Source organism: Numida meleagris, chromosome 4 (assembly GCF_002078875.1).
Source record: "Numida meleagris isolate 19003 breed g44 Domestic line chromosome 4, NumMel1.0, whole genome shotgun sequence".
NCBI lineage: Eukaryota > Metazoa > Chordata > Aves > Galliformes > Numididae > Numida > Numida meleagris.
This window is the reverse complement of record NC_034412.1, coordinates 25,405,449-25,422,776: the sequence shown is the minus strand read 5'-3', so window position 1 is coordinate 25,422,776 and position 17,328 is coordinate 25,405,449. Positions and strand designations below refer to the sequence as shown.

The following is a 17,328-nucleotide window of genomic DNA, read 5'->3' as shown; positions in this document are numbered from 1 at the left end:
GAGCCTGAATCAGTGCAGATTACTTTTTTCTACAAATTTCTGTAAGTCAAGTGGACTATTCACCTAGTTGTGTCATACATAAATAAATATTTACACACCCATGCTTCATGAGAACAGTTGCTATAGTTCAGGAATAGTACCAGTCAGGGTAAAAGTTTTGAAGTTCTTTGCAGCAGCCAGTCCAGAAAGTTAGTTCAGTCAGAGTCATCACTGCTAAAATAGGAGCTGTCACAGTATTCTGCCGTATAAAGGAATTTATGAATAGTTGGGTTCATCTTTGGTATCCAGTGTCTTGGCACTAGAAATGTTGAAAGATTGAACAAGTCCACAAACACCTTGTACCTGTCACTGAAAAAGACAATTGGAACAATTAATGTTGCTGTGTATGCCAGCAGGTGGGCCACAACAATCCTCAGGAACTGTACCCTCACATATTTCATGTTTCTGTACTAACCATCCTTCTTCTTAGTATTCCAGAGTTTAAGTTCAGTCCGAAGTTCAGTCCTAACTGTTTCTAGGGCACAGCAGATAAGATTTAAAAGGAAACACTTCTGCATCTTTCTGCTGAAATCCTCAAAATTTTGTGTAAAGAAGTTCTAACCATTCAAAGAGTTCTGTGCTCAGTCCAAGACCATCCACTAAAAAAATAAAGGACAGTTCCTCTGCCTCTGCTCTTTTAAATTCCCTCTCTGTTTCATCCAACAGAAGGAAACATTTCTGATGTTCACCTGCACAGCCAGGAGATACTAACTAAGTTTATGTACCTTAGGTTATACAGTTAGAGCTCACACTAAGAAATAAAGAAACTCGTTAGTTACACAGTGGAGAGGTCTAATTTTCATCCTGCATCACCTATTAACTTGGGCTGCATAGCATACAAGCTAAACAATGCTGCATTAATATTATTTTCTATTACAGTAATGCCTAGATCCCTTGACTGAGAATTGTAAATGCACTTTGCTTGACTGATCAAAGCCCTTTGCCACAAAAGGCTTAGAATTTACATGTATCAACCTCATAAGTAAATGTACAACTAGCAGGACAAGAAGGAAATTCTCGAGATAATCCCTAAAGAGAAACAGTGGCTCTCTAACCTCCAGCGAGCTGTCTGAAATCCATCTCCCAGAGGTACAATGTCTGTGATCAGTATCAAGGTAGGTAAAAGGGGGACATGCATTATTCTTACCTCACTGTAGAGCGCAAGTACTGGTAGCCTGATGAACCTCCTGTGCCAGCCTTACTGCCAATCATTCTGTGCACCATGCAGACATGGTTGTCTGAATAATACATAGAAAGGGCATGGCACATAGCCAGTGTAAAAACTAACAAAAGGTCATACCAAGGTAAATACTGAATTATCAGAGGCGACAGAGAGATGAGCTACTAGGTCTTAAGCAATGTAGGAGTTAAGTATGCCACTCAAGTCAGCTAATATAAAATGATTGTTAATACAGAATTAACACATCTATTTATAGTTATTTAAATAAGGAAAGAGCACAAAGAATAGTTCCATATGAAGAGTCATCACAATGAGGGTTTGGAAAAATATACTGCTATCCCTTAAATAAAATTTTTCACTTAACTTAAAGCATGTCATGGAAGTGAAAGCTTTACCTATATACCTACTGGTCACAGAGGAAGCTGTTCATCTTTCCTCTTAGCCAAAGTACAAAAAAATGTTATTCTTAAAGGAACAAACTTGGAAGCTTAGTGCTAAAATTCTAGGTATAAGTCTCAGAGTGTGAAATGGAACAGTTTACTTGCATCTAAAAGAGTATCACAATAAAAGAGCATGACTTACATCTCCATTTTGTCATGAGCACATCGATATCCATAAGAGAAGTAAGAAGCTGAAAGGGAACCTGAAAACGGGGCTCCTCTCTTAGAAAATGAAAGAGAGTACAGTAAGACCTCTCAGGATGAGATGCGTATTTCAAATTATCACTTCAGCAATGAAAGACGCTCAGCATGTTCCCCCCCCCCAGACTGGTACTGAAATACCAGTAGATATTCTAACAAGCACTTCACCCACAGAAGTTTTAACCTGTCTTTTTCTCCTCTTTGTTGGAAAATACTTTAAAACTTTTTAGGACACGTTGTAGAACAGTTAGTTTTCACCTTTCCTGCTGCCAGTAAGCATTGAAGATACTTTGATATATCTTCTAACATTACCTGTAGAAGTAGATCATTAGGGCACCCTTCAGTGCTTTATAAGACAGTCTTCTTTCTCCTAAAAAACAGAAATATTTTCAGTTTGTTGCTAATTATCTTGAAAATGTAATGCTATTGTGGGATTATTCTATATTTATCCTATTAAAAAATCAAATGCGTATATTAATACACTCTACCTTTACTGAGCAGGTGTTCGTGCCGTTTTTCATCAAATAATGAAAGTAATATATCTTTCTGCTTTTGGAATTCACATAACAAGTCCTCTTTTTCTTCTGATTCTGGTTTGGCCTTTGATATTTAAAGCAAAAGGAGGTTTTTTTTTTAGAATTCAGTAGCGAAAAATCAGGCTCTTGAATGACCCATGATGTAACTCTATTTTCATCTAGACGCCCTGTAAGTTTTCACTTTAAGTGTAAGAACTGTATTTTCAAACAAGGTAGGCAAGTCACTGAGTCACTGTTCTTTAAAAAAAAAAAATTACCAGAAACTGTGCAATTAAATACAACACAAGTCAGGTGAATAAATGTTCAAACTGACATCTTATTACTTTTCTTTAGGTCTAGAGGCCTCAGAACACCTAATCTTCATTTGTTTGAAGTGTAATTATTTCTTAGTTTTCAAGGCAAAAAGAGGACATTTTGCACAGCTACATTTTAGAAAACTTAAATAGAGAAGCTGGACAAATTTGAAAGTTGTAAGCATATTCTCAGGGACTTCATGTATTCTTGTGTTATAGTGTTTCTTCCACTTAAAAATGTACTTATACCTACAGGCTTTACAGTACTTGGGGATTTTTTCATGCTTCTTTGCCAGTGTAATTCAAATGATCGCATAACAGCTAAATGCCATGTACTATGAAGTAGGAATGGTCAGTTTATAGTAACACTCCATACTCACAGGCCCAAATTTTGTCAAGTTTTACTCTGAACTTCAGATGCAAGCACTGAAGGTGACATAGTTTCAGTGAAATTAATTTTTTTCCTGTGATACTTTTCTTTTTCTTTTGCAATCAAAATAATCCACATAGCACATGCTTAAGGTGTTCCTAGATGTCAGATTATAAACTTACTGAGATTTCCTGGTAATGTTTGTGATTTTCATGCTTCTCACAAACACTAGCTGCCGAAGATTAAATTAAGTGAGTGAGAAACCAGGAGTGGGCCAAAATGCCAATTAAAAGGATGTGATTTCCAGCTGTCTTTGCATATAGTTGGATCAACAGAACATACCTGTACTATGGCAAATTCCTCTTCTAGACCTTTTAAAATATTCACTTCAAATTGGCCCCAGAAATCAAATCCTTCTGCCTCAAGTCCTGGAGTTCTTTCCAGCCATGCCTTTAGTAATAATAATATTGTGTTCAACTATTAATAATGAGCACACAATACTCTAGAATTACAATTTATAGCAATATAAATTGTACTGCTCCAGTTCTGGTTTAATACCTGTATAGATGCTAATTACTAGAATAAGGATGTCCACATGGAAGATTTGTATCTGTATAATGATGCCACGTAGATACACCCATAGGTTACAAGTTAAATCATCAGTGTTAGAAGACAAATGCTCTCTTGTTAAAACTCATTCCCTTGTAGACAGATGAAACAATCATATTCCATGTGTATAGGATAAACAAAGATGAATCTCAGAACAAAGATACAGAACCGTCTGCTAGTATAACCAGTTTTTATCCAGTCAGTATGAGTACCAGTCACACCCTCTGACATTACCTTACATCAAAATATGCAATAATACAAGATCAAAAAGTATGTAGCAGTTAGCAACCTCTTTGATTTCTTTTTAATAACGGTAATGAAATAAGGAGGAAAAAGGCAAAGAATCTGTATGGTCAAACTCCATTTAGAGATAATTTAATTTAGCTCCTTCACATCTGAAGACTAGGAAGTGAAGAAAACTTACACAGATTTCTTACACATTCTGTAGCAGGTGTCAGCAGATGAACGGATAGATAATAATTTTGTCATATAGACATGGATACTTTTATTCATGTTTATACTGGGTTATTCTTTAAAAACTTAAGTTTGCATGTGAAAAGGATGAGAGGGTTAAAGAAATTGCCACGTTTGAGCAATTCATGATTTTCAGACAAAGACATTAAATCAAGGCAAACGAGAAACACTTGTTAAACTTCTCATTTTCATTTTGGGTTAGCATTTTTTTGTTTTCTGTTTTTTAGCCAAATACACCTCACTAATGTTGGAAATATTTTTTTTTCTTTTATAAAGGCTTGTGGTTGTGAAAAACAATGCAAATGACCCAATACATTAATATATTTAGACAACTCATACTCCTGCAATATAGTTTACTAGTTTAACAGTTATATTTCTCAGAGAAGAGTAACAACTGCGAGAAAAAGCACTTGGTTTCATAATGGCCAACTCTTTCATACAAACTTTGATAAGAATCCAAAAACGTGTTTCACTGGGAACTTGACAGCATTCTTTCTTCTCTCAATGGAAAAAAAAAAATATCACCGATAACAGTGAAGGACATTCTCAAGGGAAAGGGCAAAACATTTAAGCAAGGTCTCAGACAAATATTATTACCTCCACAAGTTGCAGAAGTGTTGGTTCTTGCTCTGATTTAAGCAGTAGTTCATAATCCTCTCCCTTGAAATTATCACGATAATGCCGTCTGTTATAGGGAACTCTCAGGCTTTGGGGAACACCAATCTTGTTTTCTAATAAACGAAACTGCAGGCTCTGAAAACCCGAGGCTGGGCTTAAGTAGTCTCTTTGGGAATTGAAGATAAAAACATACAAAAACACAGGATATTATTTTACCATGATGGAGTTCTCTGGTTCTCAGCTAAAGAAATAACTATGTATCTCATATTTGAAGAATATCAAATAGATAATTGAACATTTTTGGTATGCTTGCAATTAAGAAAAAAAGGAAAGGTGATATATCTGTGCATACAGACATATGTATACATGTTTATATTGTGTTTTAAAATGGCAGCTCTGTGCGTGTGTCACAGAAGAAAACATTAGTGAATATCATTTTCTTCCCAGACATAATAAATAGCTTCACTCCAAATAGGTGTCAGGAAAATTTCAACATGACAGAAGTGCCAGTAAAGGTCTTTTAAATAGGCTTGTTATATATAAGAACAATTGATATGTCTGAAATAAATAAAACCTACTAAATCTTTTTCAGAACATTATTCTGAAGGATTCGTTAACAGGATTCTTTCTGGACTGAATTGTGTGAACATGTTAGATGAACTGATTAATAAAATTGATCTGAAATCCCACATTGCTAGGTAATTGTAATGCACTCTGAACTGCAAATAGAAGATTTGGAAAAAACAGGTAATTATCTGTTTTTGTATTTGCTTGTTACATATTACAGTATGTTGTTGAAAATCAGAAGCAATGATTCCTCAAACGATCATTAGCTCATGTATTTTTCCTGCTGTAGAAGACACAGATGTTCCAAACTTGCAGTGGAAGCCAAGTTGTAGTTTCATGTGCTTTTCTGTTAGCAAACACTAAAAGACAGAGGGAAAATGGTACTAAAGCAATGCAGAAAGGGGCAGGATGCTGGAAAGCACTATGTTCACGAGTCAGGGACACAATCAGAATGGGAATAGAAAGGCTGATTGTGAATTGCATATGAAGCTCTCGCAAATTGTAGTGGAAGGAGCTGGTTGTGGTGAGGTAAGAGGTAGGAAATACCAAGCGAGGCAAACCAACTGATCCCAAAGATAGCCCATGCAGAAGACAGATGAGCTACAAAATGAGTTGACCCAGCAATACTTTGGGCAACTATGGGAGAACAGAAATTCTTGGGGAGAAATAAGAAGAAAGCAACATTTCCTGCAGCCACTTGAAGCCTCTAGCACTGCATATCCACTGAAAACATTGGGAAGCAGAGAAGTACTGTCTCAAGACAGTATAGTGATCTATTTTATAATATACAGGGAATGCACTTCTCTCACCCAAACACTTCTATGATTTGTCATAGAATACAGCTGCAGCGGTAAGTTTCAAGTAAATTGTTAACAGAACCAGGAAGTATTTCTACTCTCTGCTATAAATATGATTTTTTTTTTTAAGCCTGAAAACATTTAACAGCAGCACACGCAAGCATCAGAAGTTAACTTGTACTTCACTGCAGGGTATGCTGGAGTTGCATTCAAGCTCATGTTCTTAGTTGATCCTTATAACTGTAGTATTACATCACCTCTGAGGCATGTTAACTGGAGAGCTGGTTGCAAGGGATACAGAGAAAGCAGAGGTACTCAGTGACGACTTTGCCTCAGCCTTCACCGGCAAGGGCTCTAGCCACATTGCCCAAGCTGCAGAAAGCAAAAGTAAGAACTGGGAGAAGGAAGATCTGCCTGCTCTAAGCAGAGATCACATTCAAGACCATTTAAAGAACCTGAAGGTGCACAAGTCCGTGGGACCCAACGAGATCCATCCACAGGTTCAGAGGGAACTGGCAAATGAAGTTGCCAAACCACTATCCATCAAATTTGAAAGTCATGGCAGTCAGGTGAAGTTCACGCTGATGGGAAAAGGGGAAACATAACCCCTGTTTTCAAGAGGGGGGGAAAAAAAAAAAGATCTAGGGAAGTACAGGCCAGTCAGTCATCGGGGGCCTACAAGCTGCTCAGGTACTACAAGTACATACAAGTCCTTGCTTAAATTCACAGCCAACTCAAAGGATAAGACTTACTACCCTATGCATTATCTGGACGAATAATAAGTATTTACCTGAAATCAAAGAAGTCCAGTGCAGTCATGGTTTCCAAAACTGAGAACTGTTCCACAAGTAATTTCAGAATCATTGAAATTCTGTTCATTCGAGTAATAACCTTCAGCATGTTTCTCTCATCTCTTACCTTAATAAAAAATAAGTACAATGATCAGGCAGAAAATGGTGTTCTCTTCACACTATTTATTTCAGGTCTTTCCACTGTTTTGCAACACAATAGCTCTAAAGTCGTTTTCCACGTGCAATCCATAACAGCAGAACAATCTCATATTGAATAGAGCTCTGATTTTAACTGGAAGTATAATATTCAATTATTTAAATCCATTTTTTTCTCACTGATTCCTATTAACTTGATCCTATTAAGTTCATCTCCCAGACCAGGGCACACAACCAGAAAATATCAAACTATAAAAATGAAATATGAAAACTATTCCCTTAATCATCTTGCTTTGCTCTTAACCTTAACATTGACATTTCAAATTCTGATTGTCAGATAGTTTTCATTTGTCACAAAAATAAATAATGAAAAATTATTGTATTAAGAACTGTTTATGGTCAGGTTAATTCTGATACCATTTTAAGAAAGCCAACAATATTATGACTGCAGAGGACAACAAAGAACATTTTCATTGATCATTATAACAAAAAAGGCTCCTCCTTTCTGAAAGAAAGCCTGATCTACTTAAAGTTTTTCTTTGCATATACAAACTTGGGTTGTTATTCAAGGTATTACATGCAGTCAGCATTTTTCTGTGAGCACATTAGGTCAGGAGACTTCCCTTGTTATCTATAGTTACGAGGTATGTTTAGTATTGGATAAATGTTTAGAGATGTTTATAATCATAGAATTGCTCAGGTTGGAAAAGACCTTCAAGATCATCAAGTCCAACCGCAACCTCACCATACTACTCTAACAACCCACCATTAAATCATGTCCCTGAGCACCACATCCAAACAGTTTTTAAACACTTTCAGGGATGGTGACTCAACCACCTCCCTGGGGAGCCTGTTCCAGTGCTTAACAACCCATTCTATAAGAAAGTTTTTCCTGATATCCAACCTCAACCTCCCCTGGCACAACATGAGGCCATTTCCCCTTCTCCTGTCACCTGTCACCAGTGAGAAGAGAGACCAACCCTGCTCTCACTGCAATCACCTCTCAGGTATTTGAAGAGAGCAATAAGGTCTCCCCTCAGTCTCCTCTTCCCCAGACTAAACAGCCCCAGATCCTTCAGTCTCTCCTTGTAGGGCATATTGTCCAGAGCCTTCACAAGCCTTGCTGCCCTTCTTTGGATCTGCTCCAGCACCTCGATATCCTTTCTGTACTGAGGTGCCCAAAACTGAACACAGTACTCGAGGTGGGGCCTCACCAATGCTGAGTACAATGTGTTTAAAATGCTTCTGTTATATTTGTCGTGTTATGAAATTCTCACGCAATTGTATATTGTGATTTTGATTATTGTTCTTCCGTTGGATGTCACAATACACAGCTACTGCAGAGTTTTGTTTTCATGTAGTAGACATGCAGTAAAACACACCCAAATTATCCTATGCAATTATCCAGTACTAGTAGGACAGTATGAGAGTATTTTGGCCAGTGAAACTGGTCTTGGAGAGGGATCTATGGAAAAGGCAAATTTGAGGAGGAAAAGGGACTCTGCAGATCAAGTATCTGTGCACTCTATGAGGATAAGAGCCACACAGCCATTTTTTTTTTCTTTTGGTTGCTGTTCAGAAAAAAAAATAAAAAGCACCAACCACCGACTGTATATAACCCACATACATTGGGCTGGGAGGCAAGAGAAAGAGGAATCTTGATTTTACCAAAAGGAATATTTACTCTTGACTTACATGTCCATTCTGAAAGATCACCCGAACAGAGTCCAACTCCCACAGAATCTGCTTAAACCAAAGTTCATAAGCTACAACAATAAAGCCATTGTTAGCATTAACTTCAGCATTATTATTTATTTTCTTCACAGCACTGATGAAGAAAAATTATTACATTTTGATTTGAAGTGAATACTCTATGTTTATAATGTTGGTGTATAAAAAAAGAGCTGATATAAAAAAGTATTGCCTGTTCTAGTATGCTGTCCACTACCAAAACCATTATATCAAATAATCTAGTATCAAGAACATAAACAGAACTATATAGAGCATATTTTTCACATCAGATATTAGCTGTACAGAATGCGGATTACAAAAGGGGAAAGAGAAAATCCAAGTCTAACACTTCGGCAAAAGGACTACGGCATTCCCATATAACCCAAGAGCTTCTTACAACTTAAAGGACATGTACAGGTTTCCCATCAACAACAGGAAAGCGTCATCCAATCAGTGCCGGCAAACCATGTGGATACGAGCAGTTAGGGAACATCTAACCATTGTGCTGGCTTCTAGAGCCTCTCAACATTGAAAGTAGGATTGATGTTTCAGAGAAGGCACAAACCAAAATATATAAAACTTGCCTACAATAAACTACTTAGAAGCCAGGAATGAATTTCTCCACCTTAATTTCTCTAGAAACAGAATAACCAAATTCTTGATTTTCCAAATCCAAATCTTACAGTTATGACTTCATAAGCATAGAGTTCATTACAGCCTTACAAAACATTCAGGGATATTTACAAATATAAACACACATAGAAAGACATAGTAAATGTAGTCACAGTGTCTAAAGTGAAAATAAATTACACCTAGCTCTTGTCAATATTAAATAACTTCCCATGGCAAGAATGCCAAACAACCGTTGCTCTAGTCCTCTCACCTACTTACCTTGATGCGTCACAATAAAAAGATGCTCATCGTGGATTTTGTTTCCTTTCTTTTCACTCTGTAGCTCTTGGGCATTCAGAATTTTGTTCAACTTAAAAATAATAATAAAGAAGTCTATTTGTAAAGTTCTCAATTCTTCTATTCAACATGGTGTTCCTCTGTGTAGAGCTTATATTTAAGGAAGAAAAATCTAAAATATTCCAGGTTGTATGAGAAGTTAAAATAAATAGTTCATTTGTAATTAGAAAAAAAAGCCTTGTCTGAAATGAACATTTAGGTACGTCAAGTGGTAAAGTTTGGAAAATCATTTAAAGAGTTTTAAATACATATATAAAAAAAGGAGAAAGCAAAATACACATTTTTAAAAAAGATTCATCTCTTGCACTGAGTATGTCAGCATGTGCATTCTCTAGATCTTAAATCAATACTGACATATTCAATGCAAGAGAGCTCTGATAGAAAAGTTCTATTTAATCACGTAAGAGTGTAACTATGCAAGTTGAGGCCGAACTAGTTATTTCAGTTCTGGCATTAGTAATTTTTGATTGAGTCAAATTCATTATCTCACAGCTGCTTTAAAAGAAATCTTTGCAAGATTCTGTATCGTATGTCAACAAATTAATCTCTCATTCACAAGCACAGGGTAATTCCACTCACTTTAGTTCTTGCTGTCATGAAAATAAAAGGAAATGTCGGAATTATCTTATTACTTCTGCCATTTTATTTTTACATATTTCTTGATTACTTCTAGTGTGTTTGGGGTTTTTTTTGTTTGTTTTCCATTCACACCCCACATTACTGCAATGTATTTTTCCAGCCAAATATTAAGGAGTTTCATGCAATAATTTGGGGAAATTGCACATAGCCTTCTGACTTTCAGAAGAATTGCTAACTGCTAATTATCAGACCGAAGAAAGCATTTGTGCTGCCTCACTTCACAGTTTAGGTTTGCCAATGCAACTAACTACTGCCAGTGCATGATTGGGAGAAGTGTGAGTCATATGTCTTGGCTCAAGTCTTCAGAGCATCCAGGGCAGTAAAATTCAAATCATTACACTTACTTGTAGGTAATCTCCATAGATAAGCCCACCTTTGCTGGCTTTATTCATTCCCTCTTGTGATTTATCACCTTTTTCATCTTTCAAAGATAGCTTGCCAAATTTATATCTGAGAAGAAAAGTATGAAAATACATAAGCCATTTAATTAAAGAACTATCACTATACTTATCTTCTTATTAACAGATGCACCTAGAATTCAAACAATGGAGAAATGAACTACTAAAGCAATCTTACGAGAAAGACAGTGCACCTAACATACACCTTGTCACAGTAGTAACAGCTGGTAGCATTAAATCTAGTTCATTAAACTACTCTTGCCATGAATAGTCCTCATATTATCTCCTTTCCCTTAGCAAAAGCTACAGCAATCTATTTACAGATAATTATTAATTCCTCTCAGAATTTTAAATTAGCTTCACATCTTTTAAAACAAAATAAAGAGAAGTGGAACTCACAGGTATTTGTTCCCCATGAAGGGGCACCCACTCATGGTTCCAGGATCTAAACTCACTGAGCTGCTTTCTGGGGAAAAAAACTGTTAGCTAATCCAAATCTGCTGCAGCTGCCTTATATGTAACCTTATCTCCCTGTGTAGGCCAACCCCCAAAATTCCCTTATCCCTCAGCCCATCCCTGCTATTCAATTATTACAGAAAATGTAATGGCACAAAGGTCAATAAGTTCATGTGGTTTTGGCTTTCTAATGTTTTGTGCCAACCAGCGAAAAAAAGAGTGGCTGGGATACTTGCCTTTTCCCATATCACACAGTTTCTGTGCACTTTACTGTATGGCTTTCCCTGATGGGGACTCAGGCTGGTGTAAGGGGTAAGTCAATGAGAAGCCTGTGTGTGAATAAAGACAATATTTAATATTTAATTCAGGAATTGGTTAGGTAGGTTTTTAACCTGCAACCCCTCATATCAAAGCATCAAGATACTTTGAACTTTAAAAGAGTGAAACATAAGGAAAAGGAAAGGGAGGGGAAGGTAAAAAGGAAAGAAAACTGATACTTCCAAGGAAAACTGAGCTGTTTGTAAAAGCTTTTAAGCAGTGCACTTATTTTCAAATTGGGTACACTGATCAACAAAAACAAGAAAAAAATATGTGTTATTTTTCCAGAGGTTTAATTCCTTACAATTTCTTGATTTTATTTCTTCCTGCAGAAGTTTCACTCTCATTTGTTGACAAATGTTACTCAATTCTGTCTAATCATCAGCCTAACAGACTATGAAGTAACATGTAACTAGTGTGCACTTCTTTCGTGCCTGCCAGCCTGTTCTGAAAGAAGTTAAAGCTCAGTTTTACTGTAAACAAAGTTACAGGGCCCCCATGACCCCAGGCCATTTACTCTCATACATCATGCAATGCTGTGTGGTGGATTTAACTATTCCAGTCATTGAAGAATAGATGAATAACAACAACAAAAAATATATACATTCTCATGTGGGTCATGGGATATAGACCCTGCTAAGTCAGATGCTGTATGCCATGCTATATAAATATTAGCTTAAAACTGAGTTCTCACACAGCCAAGCCACAGGTAGGACTTCACTGAGGCAACTCATCAGCAAGGTCAGGGTGCTCTTCTGTCAAGATATAAAAGCTGATGGAGCAAAATAATCTTCATTGCTCATTTCTATACATCTGCTCTGGATGCAGGCAAGTAGAAATAAAGGTGAAGACTGTGCACCAGTATATACATCAGAAATTTAGCGTTGGAAAAACATGCTGCTTCCGCCGAAACTGCTCTATTATGAAGCAATTGCCGCACTCTGCTCTGTCCTGGTGCAGCCTCATCTCGAGCACTGTGTGCAGGTTTGAGCACCACAATGTAAAAATGACGTAAGACTATTAGAGAGTATCCAAAGTAGGGCTATGAAGAGGGGGAAGGGTCTAGAGGAGCAGCTGCAGCCCCTCAGTTTGTTCAGCCCAGAGCAGAGGAGCTGAGGGGAGGCCCAATGGCAGCTGCAGCTCCTCACAGGGAGTGGAGGGGCAGCGACAGGGCCCGAGAGAACAGCATGGGGCTGTGTCAGTGGAGGGGCAGCTGGAGGTTAGGGAAAGGTTCTGCTCCAGAGGGCGGTGGGCATGGAACAGGCTGCCCAAGGCAGTGGGCACGGCTCCAAGCTGCCAGAGTTGAAGAAACATTTGGACAACACTCAGACATACGGCTTGAATTTTGGGTCTTGTGTGGAGGCAGAAGTTGGACTCAGTGATCCCTGTGAGTCCGTTCCAACCCAAGACATTCTATCACTCTGTGACAGTAACATAACCTGCCCTATCTACAGATCTCAAAGGCATGGGCAACAAATGTCAGGTTTGTCATTTCCATATGCATTTATTTGAAACAGCCCTCCTGAACCTCCACTGAGAAATTAAACTTCCTGTTAATGGCACAAAGAAAGAGTGTGAACATAGTAAAGAAGCAAGGACAGCTGAAAAATATTGAACTCCCAACTACATCAGGGAAGTTAATGTGTCTTCTTCTGCAGTTTAGTACCTTTTGTGGGGCCCAAAGAATAATAAATTTTCAGAGGAATGTTCTCTGAGTTGCAATTGTTATACTGCCTGTCCTATAGTTTCAGAGCCCTTTTAAGCTGTGTGCTTAACAAAACATTAACTGCCAGTCTGGAAAGTAATACTACCCTTAATTGTTTCAGGGTTACTAAACTCCTAAAAATCTTACTGGGGATACTGACTGAATCAAGAGCTATAGAAATTCCCATTTTGATTCAGCAACAAACAAGCTGCAGATAACCAAATAAATCAGCCAAATTGCAAGAATTTAGGAAGTTAATCACAGTAATTCCAACAAGTTCAAATTCTTTGCTTACAGATCTCAGAACAGATTGATTCCATCACTCATTCACCTCACTGGCTACCTGAACATGATTTCAGTAAGCCATCACAACTGTGTAATGAACTTGGTACTGATAAATAGAGCAAATAAGAGAAAAACTAACTTGTACTACCTGATTATGAAATTGTCTGTTGGCAATATGGACAATAGCACAGACTGAAAGAGCCATAAGGTCTAGTTCATCGCAGAGCCTTTAAGTCTGGCTTAGCTACAGACAATTCTATAAATGATGGAGAAAAAAAACTCCTCTTCATGCTTCTGCCATGCTGCTCAAATCTGGGGCTTGCTATAGGGATCTAATCCTTCTTTGAGTGGTTCTGGTGACCTTTCTCCATGAGATTTTACTGCTCCTTTGCCATCTCTTTATACTAGCATAATCAATCATAAAGGAATCTTGATGAAAAAGCTCCTTCATATATATCTGAAAGCAAAATGTAACCTTGATTTTAACTAAATGGTATTACCTTCTTCTCAAAATGCACTGTAATTACACTTTTTCATGCTAAACATGCAGAACTATATAGAAGCAGATGTAATTACGCACACAGCTTGCTGCTCATGCTGTGGCTGACTGAGCAAGGCTATGAAGGCCAACCATGTGTGCATGCCCTTGAGATTTTCTTTCTTTTTCTCTCTGTTTCCTTGCTTATTTACTTTTACAGCATGAAAGTCAGACAAATACTTCTGTTCATTCTGAAACATATCAAAGGACTCTAACCTTCAGTGTAGAGAATGTTCTGTTTTGTGATTGGGCTGAATACAAGACAAACAGTTAAACACAGTAGCAAAAAAAAGGCGCATATTCCAGGAACTGCACTTCGTGGCCTTTAAGCTGTCATGATCTTCATGACCAAGCATGACAACTGTTAAACACCTTTCTTAATCCACCCTCATTCCCTTTGTGTTTTCCTTCCCCAGATGTGGACGTGGACTGCTTTGTTCATCACAGCTGCAATAGAGTTGCAGAGGAGAGACAAATTGAACTTACTTGGACTGAAAATAGTGAGTTGTAAGAGCAAAAAAGGAGCCTCCCTCTAGCCAGGCCAATGGGAGGTTTGGTGTAAGCCAGAAGCATCCTGTTTCTGTAGATACAGCTGTAGCCAAGAGTCTGCTTGTTCTGATGTGAACTGATGAGGAGAGAGAAATGAGAATGACTGTGTAATGTCATAAATCCAGCAGGAGTCTTCTCTGCATTTTGAAGTGCTTGTTCACCTAAAACAACTCTCAAGTTATCCCACACAAAATTGCTTACGGAAAAAAAAAGCACATACAAATATTTTGGACAGTATTAGACATTCTCCTGCTCAAACTCTCCTACTGATTACAAAACCACCATAGATAAATTTGTTTTTCTGAAGTTCATTAACTTGAATAATGAACTCGGATACCTTCTCACTACAAACAAGTGACATTTGAAGCTTCCCAACACTGTTATCCCACAAACACAAACTAGGAGTTATCCAGCACAAATAGTTTTTATCTATGTAATAGTATCTGCAGAGGGTTGGGTAAGCTTAAAAGTTTCTAGTAGAAAGTAGAAGGTGTCTTGGGAGGAGCCTATCAGAACAGTCAATCAAACAAACAACAAAAAGCAAGCTTACAGTGAGATAGTTTTCCCATCTAGTTTTCCAATACTGATAGTGTAGCACTTCCTGTGATACCCATGTCCTTGCATATAATAAACCTTCTGGCTGTGATTCCACAGCCTGCTGCAGTGAATTCCATAACTGAAGTGCACACTGTGTGAAAGAGCATTTCCCTGTGCTAGTTTCAAACTTCCTGCCAAGTAATTGAGTATTTCTAATCACCATTTGGTACTAAGCCACAGCTTATAAGCTTGCAAGAAATAACTGATTTATTGTCCCAGTCCCTCTTTTCTGCAATTGCTCAAATTGTGTGTTTTGAAATTAAGACTTAAAAGGTAAAACATCTTATGTACAGATGGACATGTAGCTAGTTCCATAAAGTTAGACTGGTGAAAGAACTGGTCTCTCAGACAACAAACTTGTTAATATAATAGTGAAATGGAGAAGGAAGCAGTATAGCAACTACTCGTAGATCTTGGTTGAGAAGGTGCAACTGAATTTCTTGACTTTTTTCTGGAACATCACTGGAAAGAGTTCTAAGAGTCTTAACACCAGTTTGACTTCACATCTATGCGTTATTTCATGTCTGGAAGTGAAATGTTTTCCCAAAAAAGCTTTACAAAACTTTGAGTGTGGCGTTCTTTTACTGTTTTGTTGTTGCTTGATAAATAAGCTGGCAATTACATTGGCTGAACTGCATCTAACAGTTCATTTTATTTACCATAAGCTCAGTTCAGAACACTGCTTTTGTGTATCCCTGATTTTCTTCTCAATGCCTATTGCACAGCTGAAGCATCTAGTAGACTAAGCCAGAAAGAGCCTTAGTGTGCTAGCTGCTATACAAGCACCAAACAAAAATAACTTCCCCAATCAATCTAATAATAAAAACACTATAACAGAGACTTGAATAAAGGCACAAGAAGGGAAGGTTAAGAGGAGAAGACTGATACGGCACCAAAAAGTGTCCTCCTCTCAAATAAGTATTTTGCAGTTTCCACAACTGGCATTGATATATAAACAACATTTGAAATTAACAGCCTGTATCAAGAAAAATAAAATTTAGTGATTCAAGGCTTAAACAAACTAGCTTGAAGTTGATGCAACATTAATAATCCAATCAGGCATTTGTATCTGGGGGAGGAACAGAGCTCAAGGTCTTGCAATCTACAAACAAAGTGAAGAGATAGCGCTGCAAAGATTTTTTTTAATATTGTATTTGTTCTACTTCTTAAACACAGAAAACCACGTTGTCACTTCTCAACATACTTTTAACTCCCAAATACATCTCACACATCCCAGCACAGTCCCCCAGTCCCCTGGTGTCTATCACATGTGGCTCTGCAGAATGCAGCAGGATCTCTTTCACATCACATAGCTTCTGACCCGCTTACAGTCCGAAGCACTGACATCAACACTCCTGCCACAAGCTGTGATCAAAAGGAGACCCTGATGGATTACCACCAGTTCCTCCTACACCTGGATTTTCCTTATATACAGCACTCATGATGATTTCGCTTTTGATTGTTGTCTGGCAGTTGTACTCAGGTGTTGCCTCAAGTGCCTGTTCTTGGAATTTTTCCAGAGGAACAATTAATTTTCCTCATATTCTGACTGATCATTAATTTCCAAATTATGGAGAAACTGTTCTTTCACTGCTACTTCCCAATCTTCCTCCTTTCATCCCAGAAATGTGTCAATATCAACCAAAACTATACACTTGCGAAAAAAAGTCATGTCTATGTCTATGTGTAAGAACATATTGGCTGCCATGGAGTTTCCCCAAGACTAATTTATTCCCTTTTAACACCTCACAGCCACACATTGCAAGGTTCAGTTCTTCAGCACAGTGAAGCTGTTACTTTTCCCTCCTAACACATGAAACTCAGCTATTAGTCAGGCACAGGGAAGTCAAAACCTGGAGCTATTGCCATACTTCCACATGGCTCAGCCTGTGCTGCTGTTTGCTTCATGGCAGAGCTGCCTAGCAAGAGCAAAGGGCTGCTTCAGGACAAACTCCAATAGCAATTTGCTAATCTGATGCTATTCGGTATTATCATTAACGGCTTGGATGATGGAGTAGGCTGTATGCTTCTCCAATTGACAAGTGAGGACTGCCTGGAAGGTATAATAGCAT

General features: G+C 37.8%; 2 protein-coding genes across 4 annotated transcripts in view; both read right to left on the bottom strand.

The window, feature by feature from the left end:
* TDO2 (tryptophan 2,3-dioxygenase) lies at positions 18–11,593 on the bottom strand. 2 transcript variants are annotated; one of them, XM_021393411.1, is made up of 12 exons: positions 11,501–11,593; positions 10,755–10,860; positions 9,694–9,784; positions 8,767–8,837; positions 6,915–7,042; positions 4,740–4,926; positions 3,402–3,509; positions 2,349–2,460; positions 2,173–2,230; positions 1,802–1,881; positions 1,187–1,277; positions 18–348 (listed from the first exon to the last, which is right to left on the bottom strand). In XM_021393411.1, the coding sequence occupies exons 2-12, from the start codon at positions 10,800–10,802 to the stop codon at positions 195–197; spliced, it is 1,128 nt and encodes a 375-aa protein (XP_021249086.1). In that variant the 5' UTR covers positions 10,803–10,860; positions 11,501–11,593; the 3' UTR covers positions 18–194. The 2 variants fall into 2 exon arrangements, with proteins under 2 accessions (XP_021249086.1, XP_021249085.1); XM_021393410.1 differs by lacking the exon at positions 11,501–11,593 and adding an exon at positions 11,208–11,282.
* GUCY1B3 (guanylate cyclase 1 soluble subunit beta) overlaps positions 11,510–17,328 on the bottom strand; it is a 74,621-nt gene continuing 68,802 nt past the window's right edge. The window contains exons 14-15 of one of the 2 annotated variants that reach the window (XM_021393401.1): positions 14,597–14,735; positions 11,510–11,593 (exon numbers count right to left, since the gene is read on the bottom strand). In XM_021393401.1, the coding sequence (XP_021249076.1) occupies positions 14,643–14,735 (93 nt within the window). In that variant the 3' untranslated portion in view covers positions 11,510–11,593; positions 14,597–14,642. Of the gene's footprint in view, positions 11,594–14,596; positions 14,736–17,328 lie in introns of those variants that run through there. The other variant, XR_002437678.1, reaches the window with a different exon arrangement.

What these genes read in the sequence shown, in the direction of transcription:
- TDO2 (XM_021393410.1), bottom strand. Translation starts at nt 11,242, where the DNA reads ATGAGTGGGTGCCCCTTCATGGGGAACAAATACCT. An exon ending in TCTATGGAGATTACCTACAA is followed by an intron (nt 9,785 to 10,754) that starts GTAAGTGTAATG and finishes ATTATTTTTAAG; the next exon opens with TTGAACAAAATTCTGAATGC. An exon ending in CGAACACCTGCTCAGTAAAG is followed by an intron (nt 2,231 to 2,348) that starts GTAGAGTGTATT and finishes TCTGTTTTTTAG; the next exon opens with GAGAAAGAAGACTGTCTTAT.